Below are 24,124 nucleotides of genomic sequence, written 5' to 3' on the forward strand. Positions count from 1 at the left end.
GCAAAGTACTTTACAGACACATGTGGGTTATGACTTGCACTGAAATGGCACAAAAGCCAGCCTTGATGTGAAAACATAACTTTGTAATCAAAACCCAGAGACAAAACAACAGGTAACGATGTGAATCTGTTATCTTGCTTTATTTGAAAGCACATTCAGAAAACAAAGTGCAGAAAATAAAGTCTGCCCATGATGGCATCAGTCTGGTTGTGTGCTTAGAGGAATATAAAAGGGCAGAGAAAAATGAAAATAACCCATCTGTTGTTCCAATACAGTGACAGCAAAATGTCCCCCGGTGTTAAATGCGGCCAGTAAGTTAAGTTTCTTTACTGCTTCATAATACAGTGGTATATATTAACAACATATTAACTCAACAACTCCACTTGAGAACTTACACAGTTATTTACAGGTTCACTTCATAAATTTTCTCTTATATTGTTGATTGCAGTTCCAGGACATTGCACTGACACAGAATGCATTGGAAATATTTATGGATACTAAGAATTGAATTTCATACTGTGAGTTACAAGACTGTAGCAGTTTATGAACTTTCTTACCTCTCTGACCTCTGAAGTTCATTAATAACCATACTCAGATCTTCTGTGACACTTTGAGCTCCAGTATGTTGAAAAAATGCAGCGATAAGTATTCTAGAAAGTTCCCTATTAATTTCTTACAGCTGTATACAGCTTTGAATGTTGCTTGCAACACCAACATGCTGACACTTCAGCTGTGTAGTCCTGTGGGCCATTGGGAAGGTTAAGTGCATTTTTAAAAGAATATAATGAAGTAGAACATGGAGGAAGCTGAAATCACCCAGTGACACGAACAAAGTGGCCTTCAGCCCTCCTCACATTCAGGCTACTTGCCAAGTTATATCCTTACTGCAGCCGGTACCTCTTCCCAGTGAGAGGGATCCTCTTAGCTCAGTGTCCAGCTATCGAAGTCAGAGCTGGTGAACTAGTCCCTAGAAAGTGGGCAATACATTTTGCATTTGTTGGGTCCAGCATGCTCCCATAAAGCTAAAACCAGACACTTTCTCCTTTTATTTCTATCACAGTTTCAGAGCATGGCCAGTCCCTGATTTCAGTGAGGTTTCTTCTGATCTATCTCTAATTGAGAAAGAAGCTCAATCCCTGCTGACTTTCTCTCTTCCCTACAGACCCAGACCCTCTACTGTAGGTGTTGTAAACCATGTGCAACTTCAGCGAGGCTGGTAAGGCTGCTGCGGTGGAAAATGTGTAAGTCAAACAGGAAATGCAGGACCCTTTTTTACAGCATAAACTGGAACTACACATAAACCATGGACTTGTAAGGATGTGTGTATCTATTTTCAACAGGAAAGAAAGAATCTGATGTCCTAAACAGAGGAGGATAAAGATAGCCAAAACACACCTGTGTTTTCTTGCCCTACAATACTAAGCACAGATCCGTATCAGGACATGAAATGTAAATACAAATCTACCGCAAACAAACTGAAGCAATAAATATAGTACAAACACTAAAAACCACACTTTAAATAATTTATGAATAGGACACACTTCCAGTAGTAGGAACGTCTTTCTGTACAATGAATACACCTAAGCTTTGAGGTGACAATCATATTTTGTTTATTTTGGGTTGTTATCACTAAAAATCTCTTGGTATCTCTGCAAGTTTAACTCTATTAAGAATATAATTCCTAAGAATGAAAATGTAGATCACAGACCACTAACAAATGTTTGTCTAAAGGTAATTTTCTCATGTAATTTCCCTGTGGTTATTTGGTATATTTTAATTTAATCACTTGGAGATTCCAGATTTATTATCATATTCTCAAAAGCTCAATAACATAACTGAAAATATTTTATTCCAAGAAATTGTCTATGGCAGAAATTACAGCACTTTATTTCAGCTTGAACTGCAAGCATTGCAATCTGATGCCTCTCTGAAAAGCTAATCTAATAACTGAGAAAGGAAAGCTACTTCTTTCATAACAAAGTTTAACTTGGCATCTGTATGTACCACTGCATTGCACCAACTTCAGATTTTGAAACAACTTCATTAGAAGTGAAGATTCACTGTCTGACATGTCTTTTGAAGCAGGTTTTAGTGTATACAATCTAGCTATCCATATGGCAAGGTCAGTACTCATTTCTTCAGCAACAAAAGTAGGTCTTAAGGTGAGATTTTACCAACATTTAAATTTGAAATTTTTCAGAAAATCAGATATCAGGACTAAAATTATCATTTAGAAGTAATTTTAGTTGTAAATTATTTCTGATAGTGGATTAGTTAATCTGTTCTCGAATATCTGACAAATCATGCCCTAATTTCTCCCTTTGAGATCTTTTCCAAAGCTTGATTGTTCCATAGTGGAATCAGCTCAGCTTTTCCTGCCTTAGATACCAGCTTTGAATTCCTATTCTATCACCTTCTGAGACTGTGAATATTTTCCTCCCTTCATTTACATTAGTATTGCCTTAAAACTATTTATAAGTTGATACAATTTACTCTCAGACCTTGCTTCTTTTGGCTACTTAACCCAGTCATCTTCTCCTCTTAACTTCCATTTCTTATACATAATCAATTTTTTCTCTTCTGCTACACTATCCTTTAGTTTCCCTAAAGCTTTCCTTAGCTTTGAGGAACAGAGATGCAGGTGGACAGGCAGGTTCGCAATGATCAACCTAAGATAATGGCTTGTAATTCAGGATAGAGGATGATCAGATGATTCAGTGGAACACTTTTAGGTGTTGCAAATCACCTCCATGAATGCAAAATCCTGAGGAAAAATCCATTTCTTGATATGTTTTGCAACACTAGCACAGAAAGAATAAGACTTGCACACCAGCTCCTGTGCCTCTCCTTTTACAGTCCAAGAAGACCTTCACATTTCTATTTTCATATCTATTTTCCACACGTATCTATTTTCTAAACGTTTAATATTTTCACCAATGTAGAATTATGCTTGATGCAATGCAGACATTATTCATAATTTAAAATGTGTATATTACCACCTGCTGTGTCCACCATCTATGACTGAAATATATTCTTTGCAATATAGTCTTTCTTTCTTTCAGTCAATGCTATGTTTACTAGATACTTGACAAATTCATTTGTCATTTTACATAAAGATTAAGACTTTTATTCCCAAAATTCCTTTTACGTTCTAGGTTCAAAGTACAGATCAACAATCTATCTTACTAACTTGAAACACCTACTAAAATTTTGCTATTTATTAGTATCTTTCATCCAGATGTTGCAGCTACCTGATTTGATTCTGAATTTCTCTCTTAGAATAGATCTCAACCAAACTAAGTGGCAATTTTCTACGGTTTTCTTTTCTACCCACTTGAGACATAGAAATACAGTCAGTGACTGGTAAAGACTCATTATGCACAATTAGTAAAAAATCCTTTAGGTTCAGCAGTAATGGAAGCATGAAACCCTGTAACTAAGCCTTGTATTTCAAAAGATTTTGTTCTGACCTATAGGTCCAAGACGTGTTCCACCAGCTACAAACTGAAGCAGAGGCATAACTTGGGAAGTGAAGTTCAGACTGGACAATTACAAAAATAGTCCTATCACTTTATGCACTGTGTGCGAAGTAAAGAGGAATACAGGTCATCCTGAAAAGCAAAGCATGTAAATAAGAGAAAGGTCAGTATGGGATTCACAATGGTTCAAGAACACATGTAAACACGATGATGAGAATAAAGGCCTCTTCCCTTCATTACCTACTTTAAGGCTACAAGCATCTCTCCAGAAAACCTAATTTCAGGTGGCTAAATGTTCTTCCTTGGGGCTGGAGAACTGCAAAGACTTGTGAAACTTGGAAAGATGCGGATGTGGATGAAACCAGGCAATCATCCATCTGTCGTGAAAGAAGGCAGTGAGAGAAGTGGGTGTTGTAGTGAACATTATTTATTAAGACCTTCTTACCCAGGGCAAGACTCATCTGGGAACATCTTGAGATGGGAAAAGTAACTAGAAAGATGTCAAAGAGCTTTCCTGAGGGATGCAAACTAACATATCTAAAAATTCTCTAGTGAGAAGAAGAGATATGAATACAATCATAAAATGGATACTGTAGAATTACAGAAGGAGTAAGTGTCTGGTCATTTAAAAGCAATTCAGATTTATTTTCACGACCAAGATCACCCTGTACACTGGAGGTGCAACATCCTCCAAAAGCCATTGTCCATACACAGTCATCCAGGAAAGAAGTTCCACTAAAGAATTCAATTCACTTTCACTGTGTCAGTCAATTCATTAATCATACTCTCTTTATATGAGGACACAAAAAATTTCTCTCCCTTTGGATGCCACAAAGCAAAAAATCTTCAGGCTGCAATCTTGAACTGTAGGCCATAAATATTTTTAATAAATCACTTGTTGGGTTGGGATTTTTTCATTATTATTACAGGTGTATAAATAAATTTTGCTACAGCTGTACTCAGCTGCATGGGGAAACACTTTCTACTGTCTTCCAAAAGCTAAAAAACATAATTTTCTTTTTTAGTGCTTTAATTTAGTCAATTTTTTCTGACATAAAAATTTGCTTAATTCCCATATTTCAAGTTTCTCTTCAAGCACTTTAAATATTTATACTTCTACATTGTCAACGGATTTTCAAGTCTGCAGAAGGTTTATAGACATTCTTCATCTATGACTGAAAAATGACCAAATTAAATGTCTCCATACCCACATGCTTTGCATAATTTCACTGTCTGTAACCTTGAAATACTGAGTAGCGGCTTAATCTCACTGGGACAATCTTACCGTCCAGGTCCACTCATTATCTAAATGAAGTCTTAACCTATGCCAATTATTTTCTTCAAGCCACTGACAGTGAATTCAGATAATATTTTGCTTCTTGGCAGCTCAGTCTGAATGTGCACATAGGATACATAACAAAAGATTCTCATTCATAGCTATCTTTCTTGATGACACTAACTTCATTGAAAAACATTTACTTTAATGTTAATACATAAAATGAGGAACTTTTTTAATATAACAAAGAGGCAAAAATATTGAAAATTCAATAGACCTATCTTCATTCAGAGTCGTATTCCTTACTCATTCATCACATTGAGTAGGTTTTACTTTGTTGGTGCTTTGACTAAGCTCAGGTCAAAAACCAACATAAGTTTGAACTTGCAAAACATTCAGAAGATTTCTTGAGCAGAAAGGGAGAGATTCACTGTCTTTTGATGACCTTAGACCAAGGTTCCATGTCCCAGTTTTATATTATTATCAATTATCAGAATCAATACATGGAGAGTACAAAACTCTGTTGAGACCATCAATGGCAAATTACTTCCTTTTGAAATACGAGGCTACTGCCTTCAATTAAATTCAAAGTCAACCTTGAAAATTTGAACGCATAATAAGGCCCCTCATTCATCTACCACTCTCATCCCAAACAGAGCATGAACTAATTTTGTGATGTGCTTTACACAGGTAGACAAAGAGGTGCTCAAGTTTTCTTTCATCATTGAATCAGATGAGATCTTTGAGCTCTTGGGTTCAGGTTCTGGATTTAAATTACAGTACTGCATGCTCAAATGTTATGTCTTGCTTGAGTCAATAAAAACATATGTCACTTGAACACATGCTCAGTATAAACATCTCTCTATCTCCTGCTCAAATTGGAGTCCTAGTGTTTCTTACAGAGCAAGATACTATTCAGTAGTGGTAAAATTGTGTCTTCGAACAAATATAATTATGGCACAGAATTAAAAAAATAATAAATAATATGAAACATGTTTAGCATTATTCTGCAAGTTCATATTTAGAGTTTACTAAACCTCTGACCTATTTAGATAGCACATGTATCTGGCATATTCCCTATAGTGGAGTCAAAAAACGTTTCACAATCTTTAAGAATATAAAATTCAGTCATACTGTAAGTATCTATCAATTTTTGGGATGACACAGCAGCAATTTCAGAGTACATAATTTTAAAAAGTAAAGAGAAAAGCGTCCTCAACTGAAACTAGAGAAAAGGTTCATGCACAAACTGTGAATTGTTCTACTCTGAAATCTGGCCACACTAGTGGGTAACTCCTGCAGTCTTACCAGAAGATCTGCTACAACTAATCTCCATTTATAAGACCAAAGTATGTCTGCCTTACATCAGACCTTAGTTATGATAAACATATATAAATATCAACCCAAAAGTTTACCTGGATGAAGAAAGGAATAAAAGCTTCAGAAAAATAGAGATAAGATTGTCAATGGCTTCATAACCAAATCTGGAAATATTGTCAAGGATGCCTTCTGCTCTGGATCAGTTCTTGGGCATTACTTGCAACCATAGTCAAGAAATGAACTTGCCTTATACTGAAAGGTCTATAGAAGTGAAAGAACTCAATTTCTTGGGAAAAATTAGCACAAAACATTGTATAGGTAACGTGTGAACTCCTTTTACCTCTGTGAGTTCTAGTATTTATTCAAACTTCTTTTGCAAAAAATATTACAGGGGAGGAAACAGTACTTTCTTCTACGCAAATATGGAAATTCAACAAAATTTAACTTCTGCTACATTGTCTGAATATCATTTGAGAAAACAGCAACTGTTTGCATTACAGAATGGGAGTGCTGGGACATGCCAAGAAACATCAGATTATTTTAAACCTTTATGATATTATTATATGAAGCAATAGTAACATCACTACAGATTAGCTAAAAAAGAAGTTCAGTTTAATATCGCAGGGAATACATGTTAAACACAATTGTGAAATAACTATATGATAAAAAGGACCATTAAAAGTTTAACAGGAAAACAAATGAAACTCTTTCATAAATGCTTTATTTCCTTAAAGGAACAATTCAGAATAAAACTTCCACGCTTGTGATTTTCTTTTCTTCTAATGAACAGTCAGCATAAATGTATGTGGGAGGTTCTTTGATTTGCAATTAACTTATTTTTCATAGTATTGTCTTCTTCCCAAAGAAATGACATACAACCACCAAATCATTATTTTAAGCATTACAAATTTGCTTGTACTGGACTGCTAATTTCTGGTCTGTAGATATACATATACCTTAGGGTAAATCCAAAAAGAAAATGAAGAGAATGGGAATAATTATGGTTCAGATATAGTGCAACTATATTGACTGCCTTACTCTGCAGGTCTTTCCAAGGCACCATGTTTTTCTGTTGAGTGCTTTAGGAAGTTACAAGCTTTGGTTTAGTAAGCCTGTCTTTCTCCCAAATCTTTCCTAATACTCATCCTTTCAGGGTTTAGTGTTTAAAAATTGGATACCACTGCACTGGAGAAAGACTTGTCTGTTATCTGTGCTGTAACATTCTCATTAATTCACTAGTTTTGTTTCTGGTTTCATGCTGAGTATTGAGAAAAGATTTGTCATTTTATATTAAATAGTGATCTCAAGAAGAATGGTGAAAAATACAAGAAGAAAAAAGCCATTCAATAAGTCTAGCCTGTCTGCTTATTGCTGCCAAATTTATTTGTAAATTTGCCAGAGAATGGTGAAAAGGTGTGCAAACTGTTAGTTTCCTCAGTTTGGCTTGTATGTGGCTGACTTCATTTACGTTCTATTTTTTTGTTACAAAGTCATTCATGGTTCCAAATTTATTAAATGAAACTGACATTTGAGCAAGAGACCTTTCCCTTCTCATTCACAAACATTATACTGACCATCTGTGGTATATGAGTGTGGCACTTCTGATCTTGCTTTGACTAAAAGCAAATATTTCTGAATATTGAAGGACTGAAATCAAAGTGGTTTTAAGGTAGGTTGTAGCCACATGAGTTGGAGAGATATTCACAACAAATAATCAAAGGGCTAATGTTTATCCAGCAGGTGATTCAGAGCCCTCATAAGTGAAGCTCCAACTCTGATCTGTCCTCTAAGGAATCCTTTCTCTCATGCTCCAGTGACAGTAGCAGGAATGTAGGGAGGTTAGATTTAGCAAGCTAAAACTGGCCTTTGTGAATACTTCCCTTTCCATGAGACAAAATATCATCCAAACTATCAGTTCTGTAGGGCTAAAATAAAAATTGAAAAAATAGAATAAAATGTATACATATACACATGAATATTCTGTTTCTTCTTCCTCTGAGTGCTTAAAATATTTGCCCAGTTCCAATCACAATATTTTAGTCAGGATGGAAAAAGCTACATTTTACATAGGACTAGGGAGTAAAATAAAGCTGTCATCATGTTTCACTTTATTTACAGAAAGAGGAACTTGAGACAGCATGATTGCTTGTCATCAGGTTTTCATTTGCTGTCTGTGAAATTAGCCTTCATACTTCCAGTTGGGTTTCGTTCATCGCCGTCGAGTCTTTGTGTACAGGTATGGTATACATCCTATGGGAAGGAGAAAGAACAATTTTCTTGTTCGTACCAAGCTGACAATTAAGTTCCTAATTCTGGGAACTGATTTTTGCAGATCATTTTGTTCACCGTATAGGTCTAGGAAAGTCAACTTGCATTCAGCATGAGGGACAAAGTTAAATATCCTTCCTCCTTCAGAGTGATAACATGGAGGTTAAACACAAATCCAGCCTCCAAAGATTCACTGAAGGCTACTTTGGATTTGTTACTCATTTGCCTAAAATTGCAGAATGATCTTTGGTAAACTATAAATTCAACAAGTCAAACACAACATATATAAACTGTATGTTCTCTAGATGAGATAAATCTGAGCGTAAGATTACAGAATAATCTGCTAAGTGAAACTGTGTAACCTTGAGATTCACTCTCTGGAAAATACATTTAAAATGCTGAAAACTGTAAGGGAATAATATGAATGATTAAATGGTCCTTCATGCCTCTAAGAAGTACCCACCAACACACGGATGTTCTAGAGTTTTGAAGCAGATTACTCTTGTTGGAATTTTACAGATTCACCATTACTTGCATCTAGTAGGGCATCAGTGACCTTTTCATCAGATTAGCATCCATCATTATCTCATTAATACTCAGTCATAAAAGTAAGATATTTGTCTGGTATAAGTCAGAACTAAAAGCTTTTTTCCTCCAAGTGCATAGTTAGTCTTTCCAGGAACTCCACTGGTGGTCATCACGGATTTTGCCCAAAAGTTGTAAATAAAAAAGAGACCTTTTTATGAGATTTTTTTTTCATTTGAATTTGTTTGCTTTGGGTTTTTTTTGGTATAAGTGGTACCTACAGGATGATTAAGAAACTGTTGCCTCTCACAGCTAATTCTGTGGCTGACAGGCATGCTATTAACAGGTTAATTATATAAGAAATTAATACAATTCTCTCCCATTTACTTCACTGTCAATTGAGGTCATCAACACCTTCTGGAGATAACCCATATGATGATATGAAAGAAAAGGAACAGGAGGGCAGGTCTGATCCAAAAACCACTAAAATCAATGAGACTTTTTTCCAACTGTATCAATGGAGTTGCAGCCAAATCTGAAAGTAAGAACCATCTCCTTACTTCTCTTTTTACACCTAGAGTCACTTTACAAATTTTCATGACAAGAAAGACCCTGAACCTGGTCAAAACCAAGATATTGGATTCAAAGAGCTGTGACTCTTAATAAATATTGTTTTGGTAAATTTTTGGAATATTCTGTACTTAAAGATATCCTACTTCTCCAAGAAATTACCTTGACTTCCTCAAAGAGCTCTTCTTCTGCAGTGTCTTCAATCCACCTGCCCGGCAACAGGCAAACTTACAATCAATGACCTGGTAAATAATTGGGTTGTACATGGCTGCTGACTTTGCAAGCAAAGTTGGCACCACCGAAAAGTGAATGGGGACTGAGTCCGGCTGTCCAAAGGCTGACCAGACAGAGACCACAGCGTAAGGGATCCAGGCAATGAGGAACCCTGCGCAGATCAACATTGCCACCTTGTGAGAGGAGAAAAGAGAGAAAGAAATTAATCTAGCAGTTGGACAGAACAGCACAGAGCTAGGCAGAATGCAAAGGAACACACAACAGAACGGAAAAGAAAAATCATAACTTGCTTCAGATAAATTTACAGCACAAACAAAAGCTGTCACACATTTTTCTTCTCTTTTCCTAGCTCCTGTTTTTGTTTTACCTGACACAGAGCAGTTCATGAGTCTGCTATCACAGAGCTTTAAAAATGCTTTAAGGTCGGGTTAAACACGAGGAAACTAAATAAATTTAAGAAAACAATAATTCTTTGACATAAAATTCAAATTATTTAAGGAGGAAATTCCTTTAAAAACATAGAAGCTCTGTTTTCTAGGATAATATATAACACAGAGCTGTGAAAGTTTCTGAAAATCTTCGCAAGATGTTTGAAATGAATGCAGGTTAAGCTGAAAACTTTCCTATAGGGTTTTTCTTTGTTACTTTTTTGGTTTTTTTCTTTGTTGTTTTTTGTTGTTGTTGTTGTTTTCTTATTTGCAGGGCCCCTCACTTCTGTATCTTCTTCCAATCAAATATTCCTCACACTTTCAAAAAGAAACCCGGTCTCTTTTACATTCCAGAATGAAAGAAGCATGCACAGGGAAAAGAAGACACACAAAAAAATCACGTGCAAGTCTTCCAGATTCTGAGTCCTTTGAAATCGGATTTAGAATTTCATTAAGTCAGTGTCTTTGAAGAAATTTCCACGACTAAAGTAGGTCCTGATGATATGTGGGAATAGAGGACCCTGACTATCTCTGTAGGTGAGTTTGTTTAGGAGGGTAAATTCCTGTCTATATTTACTGTAGCTCCTTCTGCTGTCACTGGGGCAAAAATAAAGTAAATTAGAAAAAGAAGAAAAGAGTTTGGAACCCCCTGATCTAATTCAAGGTTTCTTCCTCTCTTGTAGGTTGTGCTGATGATCAAAAGAGAAGATGTCAAATCCCAGCGGGACCAATAACCTGCTACGAGGATGGCCATTGATAACAAGAGCCAGAAGAGTTTTGCCAAATTAGGTTTATCTTCTGCCCCAGGAGAGGGTCTATGACCTATCTGTCACTGGAAAAATGCCAAATATTTGAATCGCATTCAAGACCAATACGGAATGAGTAAGCACAAAGTCATTCAATAAGGCATGAGCTGTTAAACCTTTGGGTATACCCACTCCAGCAGATAAAAATGACTATATTTACCTGGGTAAGTCAGAACTGAAGCTATTGGGAATTTAATTGAGAGTAAGAATGCCAGTACAATGTCTATTTTTTTTTTCTGGACGGTGCTCTGAGCAACCTGATCTGGGTGAAGATGTCCCTGCTCATGACCGGAATTGGACTGGATGAGCTTTGAAGGTCCCTTCCAACCTAAACTATTCTATGATTCTATGACTGTTCTAACCCATAGTATGGATTTTGTACTCCATTAGAATCTGTAGATGCTTTAAAAGGCAAATTTCTACCAAAGATTAACATTGCATTCCTGGCAAATGAGAAAAGGTCTTCCTTACAAAATGGGAAAACATAGCCATAGGAATGTTCAGTATAAATGTTAAAGAAAAACTTTTGGGGCTCAAAATTTGTGATTTATATACTTTACCTCAACCAGTCTGTCTGTGCTCAGACACAGCCTGATACAGATTCAAATAACGTAATGCAATAATGCGTCCTGAAGAATATTTGCCATTATACTGCTGCCACTGACAAACTGTTACAGCATCCAGACTGACAGCTGTTCATGTGCTTATTTGAAATAAGTATAATCAGCAGGATTACAGCAAAAAGTCTTCAGAAAGCACACGTTTTTAGGGTATTGCAAAACCTTTTGGCGAGCCTTTTGTTCCACATCTTGATGGTAATATTTATTTTGGGGAAACTTCATTTTTTATGCTTTTTTGTTGTCTGTCACTGAAAAAAAAAGTCAAGGATCTCAAACACAGTCATTTTTTATAAATTGTGCTGTGGAGTTTAACAGATTGTGATGGAGGCTCATTTTCCATATTTATATGTGTCCTAATATTATGTTCTCCACTGTAGATCTGAGACAGAAGAGACAGCTACTAGTGTTTTGACTCAGATCACATTAAAGTTTTACATGATCCTTCCAATATGGCAAAAATCAGTTTGCAACCTCAAATCAAACATTTCCAATTTTCTTCAAAGGAAAGGTGCTGAATTACTATAAATCAGTGCTGTGCTAAAGCAACCTTATTTAAAGGCAAGTACAATTTTACCAGCTGTATTGGCAGCACTGATGACACAGGTAGCTAGCTGAGGTTCTCTGATACATTTAGACATAATGCCATTTGTTGCTGCATATTATATAACTCTCGGTTCAGCTCCTAAAAATGTAATAAAACTCGATCAGCCAAGCAAAAGATGCTTCTTGTCTCCCTTTTGGCATGGCTTACAGAGGCTGATGAATCTTTTACAGCTAAGGAATCTGGTTTTGTTCAGTACAAGTTTTTATTTTGAGAGATTTCCCGGCACAATAAGCAGTATCAGCAAAGATCATGGCTGTCACCATTGCCAAATAGAAAATAGATTCAGTCAAAAAGGGAAAATAGGATATGGTCTGAGATGGAAAATTAATTTTATCACTTGAGTGCGTTTTTATCAGTAGCTTGTGGCTGAACCTAAATGATAAATTCTTTTTATAAAAACAATTGCAATGTCATAGGAGTGACTTTGGTTTATATCTTCATTAATAGAGAGGAATGTAAGCTGTCTGAAAGTTTTATCTCCCTGTTACAATAATCTGCTCTTTATCTGTTTTTCTGTTATAATTTCTCTGCACCTTGAATGCTTTAAAATAGCTCTTTACAACAGTTTCTGAAAGCGAAGGGAGTTTTATGGTGGGGAAAAGGGCCACAGAGAGATGATACAACTTTTGTAAGGTCATGCAGGGAGGTTGTGGCAGAGCTTCAAACTGAACGATAATCTGGAGGATTTGAGTGCAGTAATCACAAAATTATGTCTCAACCCCTGTCTTTTCCCATCTTGACAGTACGGAGGAGAAAGCTGGAAGAATCACCTTCAGAGCATCATACTGTTGCTCAGTACATGGTTGAAGTTCTCCAAGCCTGTTCTTATGACCCAACAGAGTAAACTGAGTTCCTTCCTACCTTGGTCAGCTTCATTTCAAGTATGTTGCTGTTCTGAATCCTGGTATCATAGTGAGCAACCTCTTTGGTGGATGACTTGACTTTTAGAATGATTTTGACATAGGAAAACACAATCACTGCCGTTGGGAACAGGAGGCAAAAGAAAAGAATACTCAGAATAAAAGCCTGTCCAGCCACCGACGCCTGTGCCAGCCACCAGTCCAGAGTGCAGGAGGTCCCAAAGGGCTCGGGAGCATAGTTCCCCACACCAGCAAAAGGCACCGTAGCCCAGAACGTAGCATAAGCCCAGATCATTGCCAGACAGATAAATGCATGATGTCTCTTAAGCCAGGTACCTGGAAGATAATTCAAGAGTTACAACATCGGGTCTATATGTATTTAGCACGGTTGAATATGTCATTGTACATATGCAGTAAGAGTTTTCTTGGCTGTTTGACAACAACTGCTATAGGGTTTATTTCACCTCTTTCCAGCTACCTATAGTATATATATATATATACCCCTTAGTTAGGCACCCCAGCTTGCATTGTATCTCATGAAAACTCTTGGAGAGGGCTCCACCTGACATTATTTTAGATCTCTACTTTAGGCTGTGGTGACTTGCAACTTAGAAGAGTCCATACAAAAGCAATCCAAATAGCAATGATCGTGGGGATCTTGTCCAGTAATTTTGAAAATTGCTTTGTGGTTTCTAAAGGCATATTCATAGTATGTGTTCGGATGAAATGGAGATTCAGCCCACATGAAGGACTAAGTGTTTAGTTCAGCTTTTTGTTGTTGTATGAAGACTCACTAGCTGCAACTCTGTGACGCAACTTTATTTCCTGTTCCTCCTGTCACATACTAACTGGCTGAAGTTTCATCTCAAGACGCTTCTCAACATAAAACATTAACCCAAGTGACTGAAAGACAAGGCTTTACAGGCAAAATAACATATCCAAGATTAATTTATATCTTGTCATTCTTTTCCAGTACAGTAAATCATCATATGCCTACAGTCAGAAGTATTTGTAACTGATGTTTTCATGTACCCTTGTCCATTTGTTTTTTTTTAAATACTAATGGCGTGCCTGGAGTGATGGAGTGGGGTATTGTCTCTCTGTTTATCTTGCATGCATCCCTATTTCAGCTAGGAAAAAGTTTCCATTTACAAGCTGTCCACTATCACCTTTGTTCAACATGTTGGATTCAGAAAGGACTAACAAGTTAAAATGTATTATTTACTCAGAAAATCAGCTTCTTCCATCTTGGAAGCCGTAATCTGTTTTCACTTCTCATCCACTGTGAGGAGCTTTCTTCAGGATTTTAGAATGACATGGAACAAAAGCAAAGCACACCAAACATTCGGATACAACCAGTGCACCTCCCTACCTGGTTTTACATTTCCAGATCACTGGAAGGAAAATGAACACTGGCCGTCAAATGCCGAATTCAAGCACAAGGGCTGAGAGACAGGAAGGCGGTTTGTGACGTTCAGGTGTGGAAAAACTAGAGCAACAAGAGCATGAGGACTAAAATATCTGTATTATTTTTACAGCTATTGTCAAACCACAGCAACTGATTACTAAAAAAACACCCAAAAAAAACAAAAAAAAAAAAAAACCAAAAACAACCAAACAAAAAAAACCATTATTGCTTTTGGAGCAAACTGAAGGTGCTCCATGTTCCTGACTGATTTAGACCACAGGACTTGCTTTCAGAAATTGTTCCAACAGCTTCCAGGTTGCACTTCCTGTAACAAGGGTCTTCCTGTTCCTATTCCTAGTGGAGAAGTAGGTCTAGGAGTAGCTCCCTGTGTTGAACAATCTACTAGAACCAGGTAGCTTCACATGGAAGAATGACCTGGGAAAGGCCAGGCTGTAAATCGTGGGTCTCAGGAACATAAACTGGATCAAAAGCCCTTGTACAGAAAATGGCTAAGTTAACCATCTAGACTGAACCTGCTGAATATGTTTATTGCTCTGCATCATTTTGTATGGACAACCATCATGAGACAGCCCTTACGAAAACAAACTTTGAAGTGTTCTGTCTGTCTTGAACTAAACACCAGAGCTCATGGCATGAATGCAGCTGGCCATGAAATGTTTACTTCAGCTGATCAAGTCTGAAAAATTGCTTATGATTTGAGTTGCTACTGGATTATTTTGATAAGACCTTTCTAGAATGAGCTGAAATCCTGCTTAATGTGAATGGTGTATTTAAAACACAGCTAAGGAGACTTTCCCTGCACTCACATTTCAGGAAAAAAGTATGAACATGCCAGATCTCAGTGCAGTACCACAGCTTTTAACTGATAGCACACTCAGCTCTTGGCCAGGCTAGCTTACACTTCCCAGCTGAAAACATTTCTTATACCTTAATATTACATGGTTGATATTATATGACATTATAGTGAGAACAATTGCACGTCCTTCAGGTCACATGGGCAAAGTGTTTCTTATGTGGAAAATCACCTTGAGTATTCCCAGGATTTTGTCAGGGACCTAGTCCCTTCTAAGGCAAGGAAAATGTCCTTTCTAAACTGTGACATCTTTTAGCTGGAGAGAATGAAGCATATAATACTTCATATCCAAGAGAAATAAGATATTGATGGATATGGTGATAACACCTTTCATGACTGAATTAATTAGATCCTTTCAGCTTCCATCTCCATACTAGAGAGAAGGCATCATGTTTGTCGTGATCTATTACACATCCAAATCTTTTAGATGTTTTAAATAGCTTGCCACATATCTTAAGGGACTTTAGACATTCAATAAGGAATACTTTTGTATGTCAGGCCATAATACCCTGCAAGATGTGCTGTACTCAGATCTGTTAATGTCAACATCACTTGATAGACACCAAGTGATTTATCTGCGAGTGATTACTAGAACTCCTAACTAAAGCAGGCAGCAGAGAGAAAACAGTGAAGGTGTTATGCCCAGCAATACAAATTTAGCTGGGATTACTTGGGTCATACAAATATGTTCCTCCCATCTGTATATTCCCCTCTATATTTAACAAAAGAATTTTGAGGAGTTTAAGTATGATTTCAGTCTATAACACTGTATCATTTAATACATTTTTTCCATAGTAATTTAGTATAGTTTTTATTTCTTACCATAAGACAAGTGACAGATTTTTAGATATCTATCCAGGCTGACAGCTGTCATAGTAATAAGGCTCCCACAGCCAAAGAAGAAACCAGCCCATCCATACCAGCGGCATCCCATCCATCCAAACACCCAGCGGTGAGAAAAGAAGGAAATGATACTAAAGGGTTTTCCTACAACTTCAAAAAGAAAAAAGAATGTCAGTTGACTGATAAAATCATAGAATCTTAGACTAGTTTGGGTTGGAAGGGACCTTCAAAGCTCATCTAGTTCCAAACCCCCTGCTATGAGCAGGGACATCTTCAACCAGAGCAGGTTGCTCAGAGCCCCATCCAGCCTGGCCTTGAACACTTCCAGGGATGAGGCATTCATCACTGATATACACACTGTTTTCCAGAAAAGCAGACACTCCCCTTTTCCCAAAGATAATGTAAAACTAGTAAAAATGCTTTGCAGAGTGGAGAGAAGGCTTCAGGCACAACAGATGTGATGACTTACATGTCCTCTGTCCACAGGACTAAGGTAAGACAGTTGAACCCACATCCCATAGCATCTATGCAGGGGTAGGATGAGCCAAGTCTGCAGAATGGCTGGAAACAGGTGATTTACTGCAGACCACATGAACTGGAAAGTAAACCCATACTCTGGTACTGAGCGTGTGCAAGCCCATCCTATTATGAAAATTTCAGAGTATGCGTTAAATCCATATGCAAATACATGCCAGAATGTAAACGGTATGAGCGATGAGTGAGGCCGGGCTTAAAACTAGTACAGATCTATTTGGGCTATGTCCCTATAATCAAGTGCCTTCAAACAGAGGATAAATTTGCCTTCAAAGAGAACTTCTGCGAACCAACCAGGGCCCAACAGTAGGATGTATGTTGTGGTAAAGTTTTAAGCTAGGAAGGAAGATGGTGGTACGGTCACAGCATGGACTTGAGCTGCAGAAGTGGTTTCAGCTCCTATCTCTTCCTTGGTGACACTCAGGAAGTCACCTGGTCACAGATATTAAAAAGTTCTAAGTATCCCCAAACAGAAAGGAAATACCTAAGTATTATATTTTGGAGACTCTATCCTAGTGGCACCTTAGTTCATTATTTGTAAAAATGAGTGGTGCATTGTGGAAGCAATGAATTTAGGTAATATGTTCTATTCTTACATTAAAACACATTAACATTGTTCATTTTCTTTGTAAGTATCATGAAAATGAGAAAGTTTAGAAATAATAATTTTCTAGTTGGAATCTCCACTTCCTGATTTAATTTAATTTTATTTTATTTTTTGGCTCAAACCGGGCAAAAACAAAACCCAGCCTTAATGACACATAAAACTCAAAAATACATAATCTAAGAACATCAGCTTGTTTTCTGAATCCTTCATTTCTACTTACTAGACTGACCTGAAATGCTCTAAGGCCGGAACAGTTGAATTGCAACATTCAAACAGCATTAATTATTTAATTCCACCTTCCCATGCCTGTATTCCTTCCTGCACAGGAGTTTCCAGAGCACCTCGAGGAGTCGAAAACATCTCAGCTGCCCTGGGCTATTTTCCCTGGCTGAACCACACCGTTTGTAATGTCATGGCAGCTCAGTGAATTGCTTTATAAAGAAGGCAAAAATGGTCTCCCAAACAATAATTCCCACAAGGTAACCTATTCGTAGAAGTCAAGAAAAGGTCTGTTTCATTGACGTGTTCTGTAGAAAAATATTTTGGATTTTTACTTAAAATATTCCATTTTGGATGAGACTAATGAAAACTAAACATTGTGTTTTCATTCTTAACAGAAAATTAAAACTTTTCTACCAAAGTAAAACGTGGTGGAAGATGTCCTTTGCTTCACATTCTGTGCCAAAAGCATAATGATTGAAAACTCTTCAAAATGAGACTTATTTTTAAACAAGATATTTTGGGATTAATTTCCTTTAGCCTAAGCATGTAAGGAAAACTCTGCCTCAGCCTGAATGTTGTGCTCAGGTCAACATATCATGTGCTTCTCTCCAAACAGAATAGATGTACTTTAATTCTTCAAGCAAAAGCTGACCCCAGTGATTAAGATTTGAAAGAAAATACATTAAATATGGCAAGGTCTAGAATATATGCCAAGAGTCAGCAACTTTTCTAATGTAAATCATTGTTAGTTCTAAAGACCAACACATATATTTGCACAAAATCAAATTTCTCTTCAGTGGCACAGGACTTGGAGCGTGGGATCAGTGCAAAATGAGCCTGATGCGGTTTTGAGCAAGTGGCTGGTGCCACCCTGTGGTATCTGCAGGCAGCAAAAGTCCCATCTTCATTTCAATCAGTCCAGCAGATAGAAAACATGTTTCCTGAGTCAACATCTTCTGTCAACAGCAACAACAAAAACCAAACCAAACCAAAACAAAACAAAAAAAAATGCAGGGAGGAAAAAGCATGCATGGCTGTGTCAGTCACAATTCTTTTTAATTATAATGTTTAAACACACAGGCAGATTGGAATCCCCTCGGAACACAAGGTGACCAAGTGTTATGTTAGAGACAGACCTTAACAGGGAAACTAGCAGCCCTCATGCTGCAAGGGCTCCCAAGTAAGCTGTAGTTTGTATGGCTTGGACATACAGCTTATATGCTTGGGAGATAGCTTGTTTACATTCCAAATATATAGCTACAGAAATTCTACTGAAACACTCTGTCTCATAGGAGTGACTCTCATTGGAGTCGGGCATGAGCCTCATAAAATAAGACAGTCTCTTAGAACACAAAGGAGATGAGTGCATCACAGAAGAGGCAAAAACTAGTCTTTTGGTTTTTTTGCTTCACTTCTATGTGCTGCAAGGTGGAAATAGTGTCTCCATGGCAGATATGTCAAGGAAACAACTGGTATTTCTTTGTGTGGTAGCAGAGCGGAGATATTTATACTAATGCCTTTCTTCTGCTGAATACACAAGTATCTCCTTCAGAAAACCATATTTACTGGTTACCAGGAGGCATCAAAATTAGTGGAGGTTGAGGGGGTGAGCTGCTCTCAGCCATGCACAGTGACAGCACAATGAGCTTTGGGTCAAGGAGGCTGGGAGACATCTTTATTTTAGGCATTTGGATGAAGGCAAAAACATCTGGCAGAGACGAGGGCAGGAAAAGGGTACACTGGAGTTGGGGATGGGGTCCTGGTGTATGCAACACACAGGGGACAGATGACTTTGAGAGCACAGTAACAAGCTGGTGTTATTGCTCTGGGGAGATCCCATGATCAGCTGGATCACATCAGGTTTTTATTCCCATTGGATTGTCTGCCGTCCAAAATATCCTTTTCTAAAGGACATCCACTCCTGCCCCTGCATTTGCAGTCAGCCATGAGCAGTTGAATGAGACTCATGTCCAGAGCCAAAGGAATGATTCCAAAGGTATTTGACTCTGAAAATTCATGTTAACCTTTCCAAAGCTCCCACCTCTTATGCCAGGGCATCCTGTCTGTGGGGCTGAAATAAAAATCCCACCAGTTGGTTGATGTTCCTCTTACTCTATAGAGTGACACAAACGCTTATTTTCGTGACATGACGACAAAAAAAGACAGTCACTAGAGAGAAAATTATTAGTTTTTGTAGGCTGATGGCCACTGGCATTTCCCATTCTTTTCCCTCATGCTCCTCTCCAGTCATATTTGGCTAAATATGTATTTTGGATGTACCTGGATGTCTCCCGTAGCATCCTTCAGCAAGAAAACATAGTTTTATTCCGCTGTAATATTGAGTTCTTTTGTGGTTATCATGTCGGGATGCACATGGGAGCCAACTTTTAAGGCCTGCCCAGTGCTCGGATGAACAGGAGTTTTGCCTGACTGAGAGATCCAACCATATTTTTTTCCCTTGTACTTTTCATTTATTTTTGTCAACTTGTTCAGGAATGTTGTTTTCTATCCTCTCTTATTTATATGCAAATAATAGAGCAAAAGGCATTTTGGTCTCCCCGTGACTTCCAGAGGACTGTCCCTTGCTGCTGCTAGAAAGAATGTTGGGATGGTAGAAATGAATGAAAATAAGACGAGAAATTACCTGAAATGCCCAGATCACACACTGCTAAATTAACAGTCATTATCTCAGCAGGTCTCAATTTCTTTTTTCGCTTTGAGGACATAAATATAACATACCCATTTCCCAGAGTTGAAAGAATCCCTGTAAAATAATTAAAAACAAATAAATTAGATTTCTCCTCAAAAAAACCAGCAATACCTCATCTTCCTTGTGAAATTCTCTCATATTTTCAACCTGAACCTGTGGTCCCAAGGCTAGACATTTTACTCTGAAACATCATCATCTCATCCTCATTATGCAGCTCATTGAGACATCTACTGCAGCCATCTCCCTCCCACAACAAATGCTATTTTTTCCCTCTGCAGCAGGGCATTTACCACCTGGGCCTGCACAACTATCGACTGAATGCACATAATAGAAATCCCAAAATTCCTTTGCTCCACTCAACCCCATTTGCCTCACAAACATTTATACAACCACAAGAACGAAATTGAGCCGTCTGTAATCACAAAGACCCCGATCTCTGACCAACCTTTATTTCATAAAACACTATAGTCAGAGGTTGAGGGATGCATTTCTAAAGTAATGTAAGTTATTTATATTAATATTACATCTTAAATTTTGCAATAAAATTATTTCTGTCATAATAAGAAAGCAAAATGGTAAAATATGTCTGATTTTAACTTCCAGCTAGAATTCAGTGCATGAGGAGCGACTTTGTTCATATTGGCTGACATCTTTTGCCTTATCAACACCCAAGGACTGACCCTGCAAGTGGTTAATCAGCCAATCACACTGGTATCAAAAATCGAAGAGTTTTCACTTCCCTTTAGGAAAACAAAACTCATGTTTCAAAGATGTTGAGCCCAGACTGAGCATTTTGCAGTGGAAAGACAAGAAAGCACAGAACATCCATTTGAGGAAGCAAGAGTCACCCCCAAAGGTGAACACCCCGAGAGGACCATGGCCCATGAAGGCCCCACGCTGGAGCAGAGGAGACAAAGTAAGAAGAAGATGCAGAAGAAAAGAGTGAGGAGCAAAGAGTGGCATAGACCCCAACCTCCTGCGCCATCGTTGTCTTGCCAAAGGGACTCATGACGACCATGAGGGGGAAGGAGAGATGTCAAGAGTGAAGTTCAGCTTGAACAAAGTGTTTACTTTGAGTATTTAAAGTTTGTTAAATTGTCTCCCAACACCCAAATTAGTAATTAAATGTTTTCAGTTGAAGTGAATTCCCCACAACGAGTTCGTTTTGCCCCACAATGAGTTTGCTTTGTTGATTGTTTCTGCCCCATCGTTATATCCACCCTGTGTTTATCTCTGCTGCTTCTGTTCTTCCCCTTTCCTCTCCATCCCTCTGTGAGCAGCTTGGCTGCTGGCCAGGGCCAACCCTCCACACTACTATAAAAAAGCTGTAAATAACCCAACTTTCCTCTGTTGATGATGCAGGAAAGTCACTCTTCGTGGGGCTTTCCTACTCATGGCTCTGGTGGTGAAAACTCAGCCATATTCCATGTTTCAAAAACACCCCAGTAGCTCCCACCTGCCCAGCAACATCTCTCTCTCCAAATATTGCACCTTCAAGCATCACATAGTTTTCATCACAGTCTGTTGAGAGACCAGACCTCAGGAATTAAATCTCAGGAACGAAATGGTTGTTTCCCATTTCTTGTATGATTTCCTCTGGCCCATCAATGGAATGACCCCCTTGCAAGAGTGCCGTGTCCTTACAGATCCAAGAAACCCAACCTGGGGACATCCATAAGGTAGAGACACAAATGATTCCCAGAGGCTGATACAAGACTATTTCTCAAGAAATACAAGTAACTGTGGAACTCAGAGTTTACCAAACTCATGAGAAAAATACTTTGATTTTGAATTTTTCAGTAATAAATTCAATACTTATGTAATTGGAAACACTTCTTATTTGTCTACTGACAATATCATTTTCTACATTAATTTAAAAAATAAACAGGACAGAAATTGTCTTATCATTTAATCTTATGTTTTCTCAGTAAATTTGATTTATCCTTGGTGAATGAAATTTGAAGTACATCCTATTCCTATGCCTCTGAGAAATTACTCTGAATTATGAGTATATACAAGAATTCATACAAATTATTTTCTTCCTTGCAGCCAAGTGAATGAATCTCAGTGTTGCTGAGCATTTTTCATATATCTTAATCCTTTTCTTTCTTAATGCTATTTTCTTTCTATTGATATTTAGGATATCTAGCATGACAGCATCTACTTTGAAACACTGTTCAAAAGTGCCTGAAATTTCCCTGAGTCTTTTTCAACTGACTGATAGTCCAGAGAGATGTCTTCATCAGAGAAGCCTCTGAAGCAACTGCTCATTATTAATAAGAATATTTCAGAGAGCCCCAGTCCACTGACTTTGTAATCCTGGAAAGTGTCCAGTGATAAACTGCCTTTTGTCTATACCTGTGTCTGACAGTTGTTTATGTGAATTCTTTTTTAACTCTTTGGTGATAGAAACTTTACAATCTCTGTAAATGAAGCATCTAATGCTTCATTTTTCCTGCTATTAAAAAGATTTTCCTAGACGAAGTCCTCACCAGTGCAGGTTCCCAGCTCTGGTAGCTGAGGTTGTGTCTTGGGCAGAGCCCAGGGTTGAAAACAGGGGAAAAAAGACTCTTCATATATAAAATAAAGACAGTTCAGGGTACAACTGTCCACTGTTAATATTTACACAGTAAGAGCCAAGGATACGACAGCTAAAAAAGTGCCACCTACAGAGAAAGAGCCAATCTGCAGCCAAAGGTGAAAGCATATAAAAGAAGAAATCTGAACAAATAATATTCTGCTTCTCCAATCTGACATCATGCTAAACCATCCGAGGAAAAATAAATAAATCAATCAATCGATCAATAAAGGCAGTTCAGGAGTTTGTATTCAATTAAGTTGTTTTGTAACACGCTGAAGAAGTGTGCAACACCAGTTTGCAAATCAATAGTTACTCGCCATGGGCTCCCAAAGGAGCTGACAGCCAGCGAGTCTCCGCTCAGTAGTCAGTTGCCCTACCCAGTTGTACAGTAAATCAATCAAGTCAGTGATGGAAAAGCTAGCAGGGGAAGTTACAAAGTAAAAATAATTGGATTCTCATAGTTGTGTGTACCGTTTCATTCTTCTTTTTCCAATTAAAACAATACACATGGAAATGAACCAGTTAGGACAAGATTACACATTCACAGAGAATTTATCACAGATTGGTCCAGACCCCTGATTTTTTTAAGGACAAAAAAAAATATGCATTTTTGTATTTTCAAACTGCAATACTTTAGTTGTACAACCAGTCTGACCCTAAGAGCTCTGCCAAGTTTCCTGATAGCATCCCAGCCTTGCTTGCTCACTGTGCAGCCTCTTCCCTCTTTTTTGAAATAAATTGTAAACTCACTTGCACCTCACATGCCTCAAGCTCAAAAAGATGTCCATAGCAATCTCCCATAACAATCTTGGAAGGAATCAAGGACACAGTTCAGTGGCAGAAGGTGACCATGGACAGGTTCGTCCTGAATCACAAGTTACAATAAGAAAACACAGACAAACCCTGACTGGGTACGGGAGCTGAATGTTCCAGCACAGTTCTCCATCTTCTGCAGATTGCACAGTTTACAAAGCAAATCTGCAATATTGTATAGTTACTACAAGACACACTATGCCCAAAAGCAATTTAAGTGCAGTTTTTGCTTACTGTTTTGGGTACTTGGGAGCTGGGATTAACTATAAAGCTGCACATTAAAGCAAATTCACAGCCTCAGCAAAGCTGTTGTGTGGAATTCGATGCCAGGGACTAGTTTCACAGAGACAGACTTCTTTCTCCACTACCTCAAGATCAAGTAACCACCACTGAAAACCTCTGCATGTCAGTGCTTCATGTCCCAACAGAAATGTGGAGCTTTGAACTGTCAGAAATCTGCTTAGTGGGAAAGGAAATTTAGGATTATTTTTGTTCACAGAAAGTATTAAAAGCCACTCCAAGATTTACCTGGGAACAACAGA

General features: G+C 37.8%; 1 protein-coding gene across 1 annotated transcript in view; it reads right to left on the bottom strand.

The window, feature by feature from the left end:
- Positions 1-194: 194 nt before the first annotated feature.
- OPN5 (opsin 5) overlaps positions 195-24,124 on the bottom strand; it is a 38,061-nt gene continuing 14,131 nt past the window's right edge. The window contains exons 3-7 of the mRNA XM_065835547.2: positions 20,123-20,242; positions 16,095-16,265; positions 12,992-13,326; positions 9,601-9,845; positions 195-8,325 (exon numbers count right to left, since the gene is read on the bottom strand). Coding sequence (XP_065691619.2) covers positions 8,262-8,325; positions 9,601-9,845; positions 12,992-13,326; positions 16,095-16,265; positions 20,123-20,242 — 935 coding nt within the window. The 3' untranslated portion in view covers positions 195-8,261. The remainder of the gene's footprint in view (positions 8,326-9,600; positions 9,846-12,991; positions 13,327-16,094; positions 16,266-20,122; positions 20,243-24,124) is intronic.

Source organism: Patagioenas fasciata, chromosome 3 (assembly GCF_037038585.1).
Source record: "Patagioenas fasciata isolate bPatFas1 chromosome 3, bPatFas1.hap1, whole genome shotgun sequence".
NCBI classification, from domain to species: Eukaryota; Metazoa; Chordata; class Aves; order Columbiformes; family Columbidae; genus Patagioenas; species Patagioenas fasciata.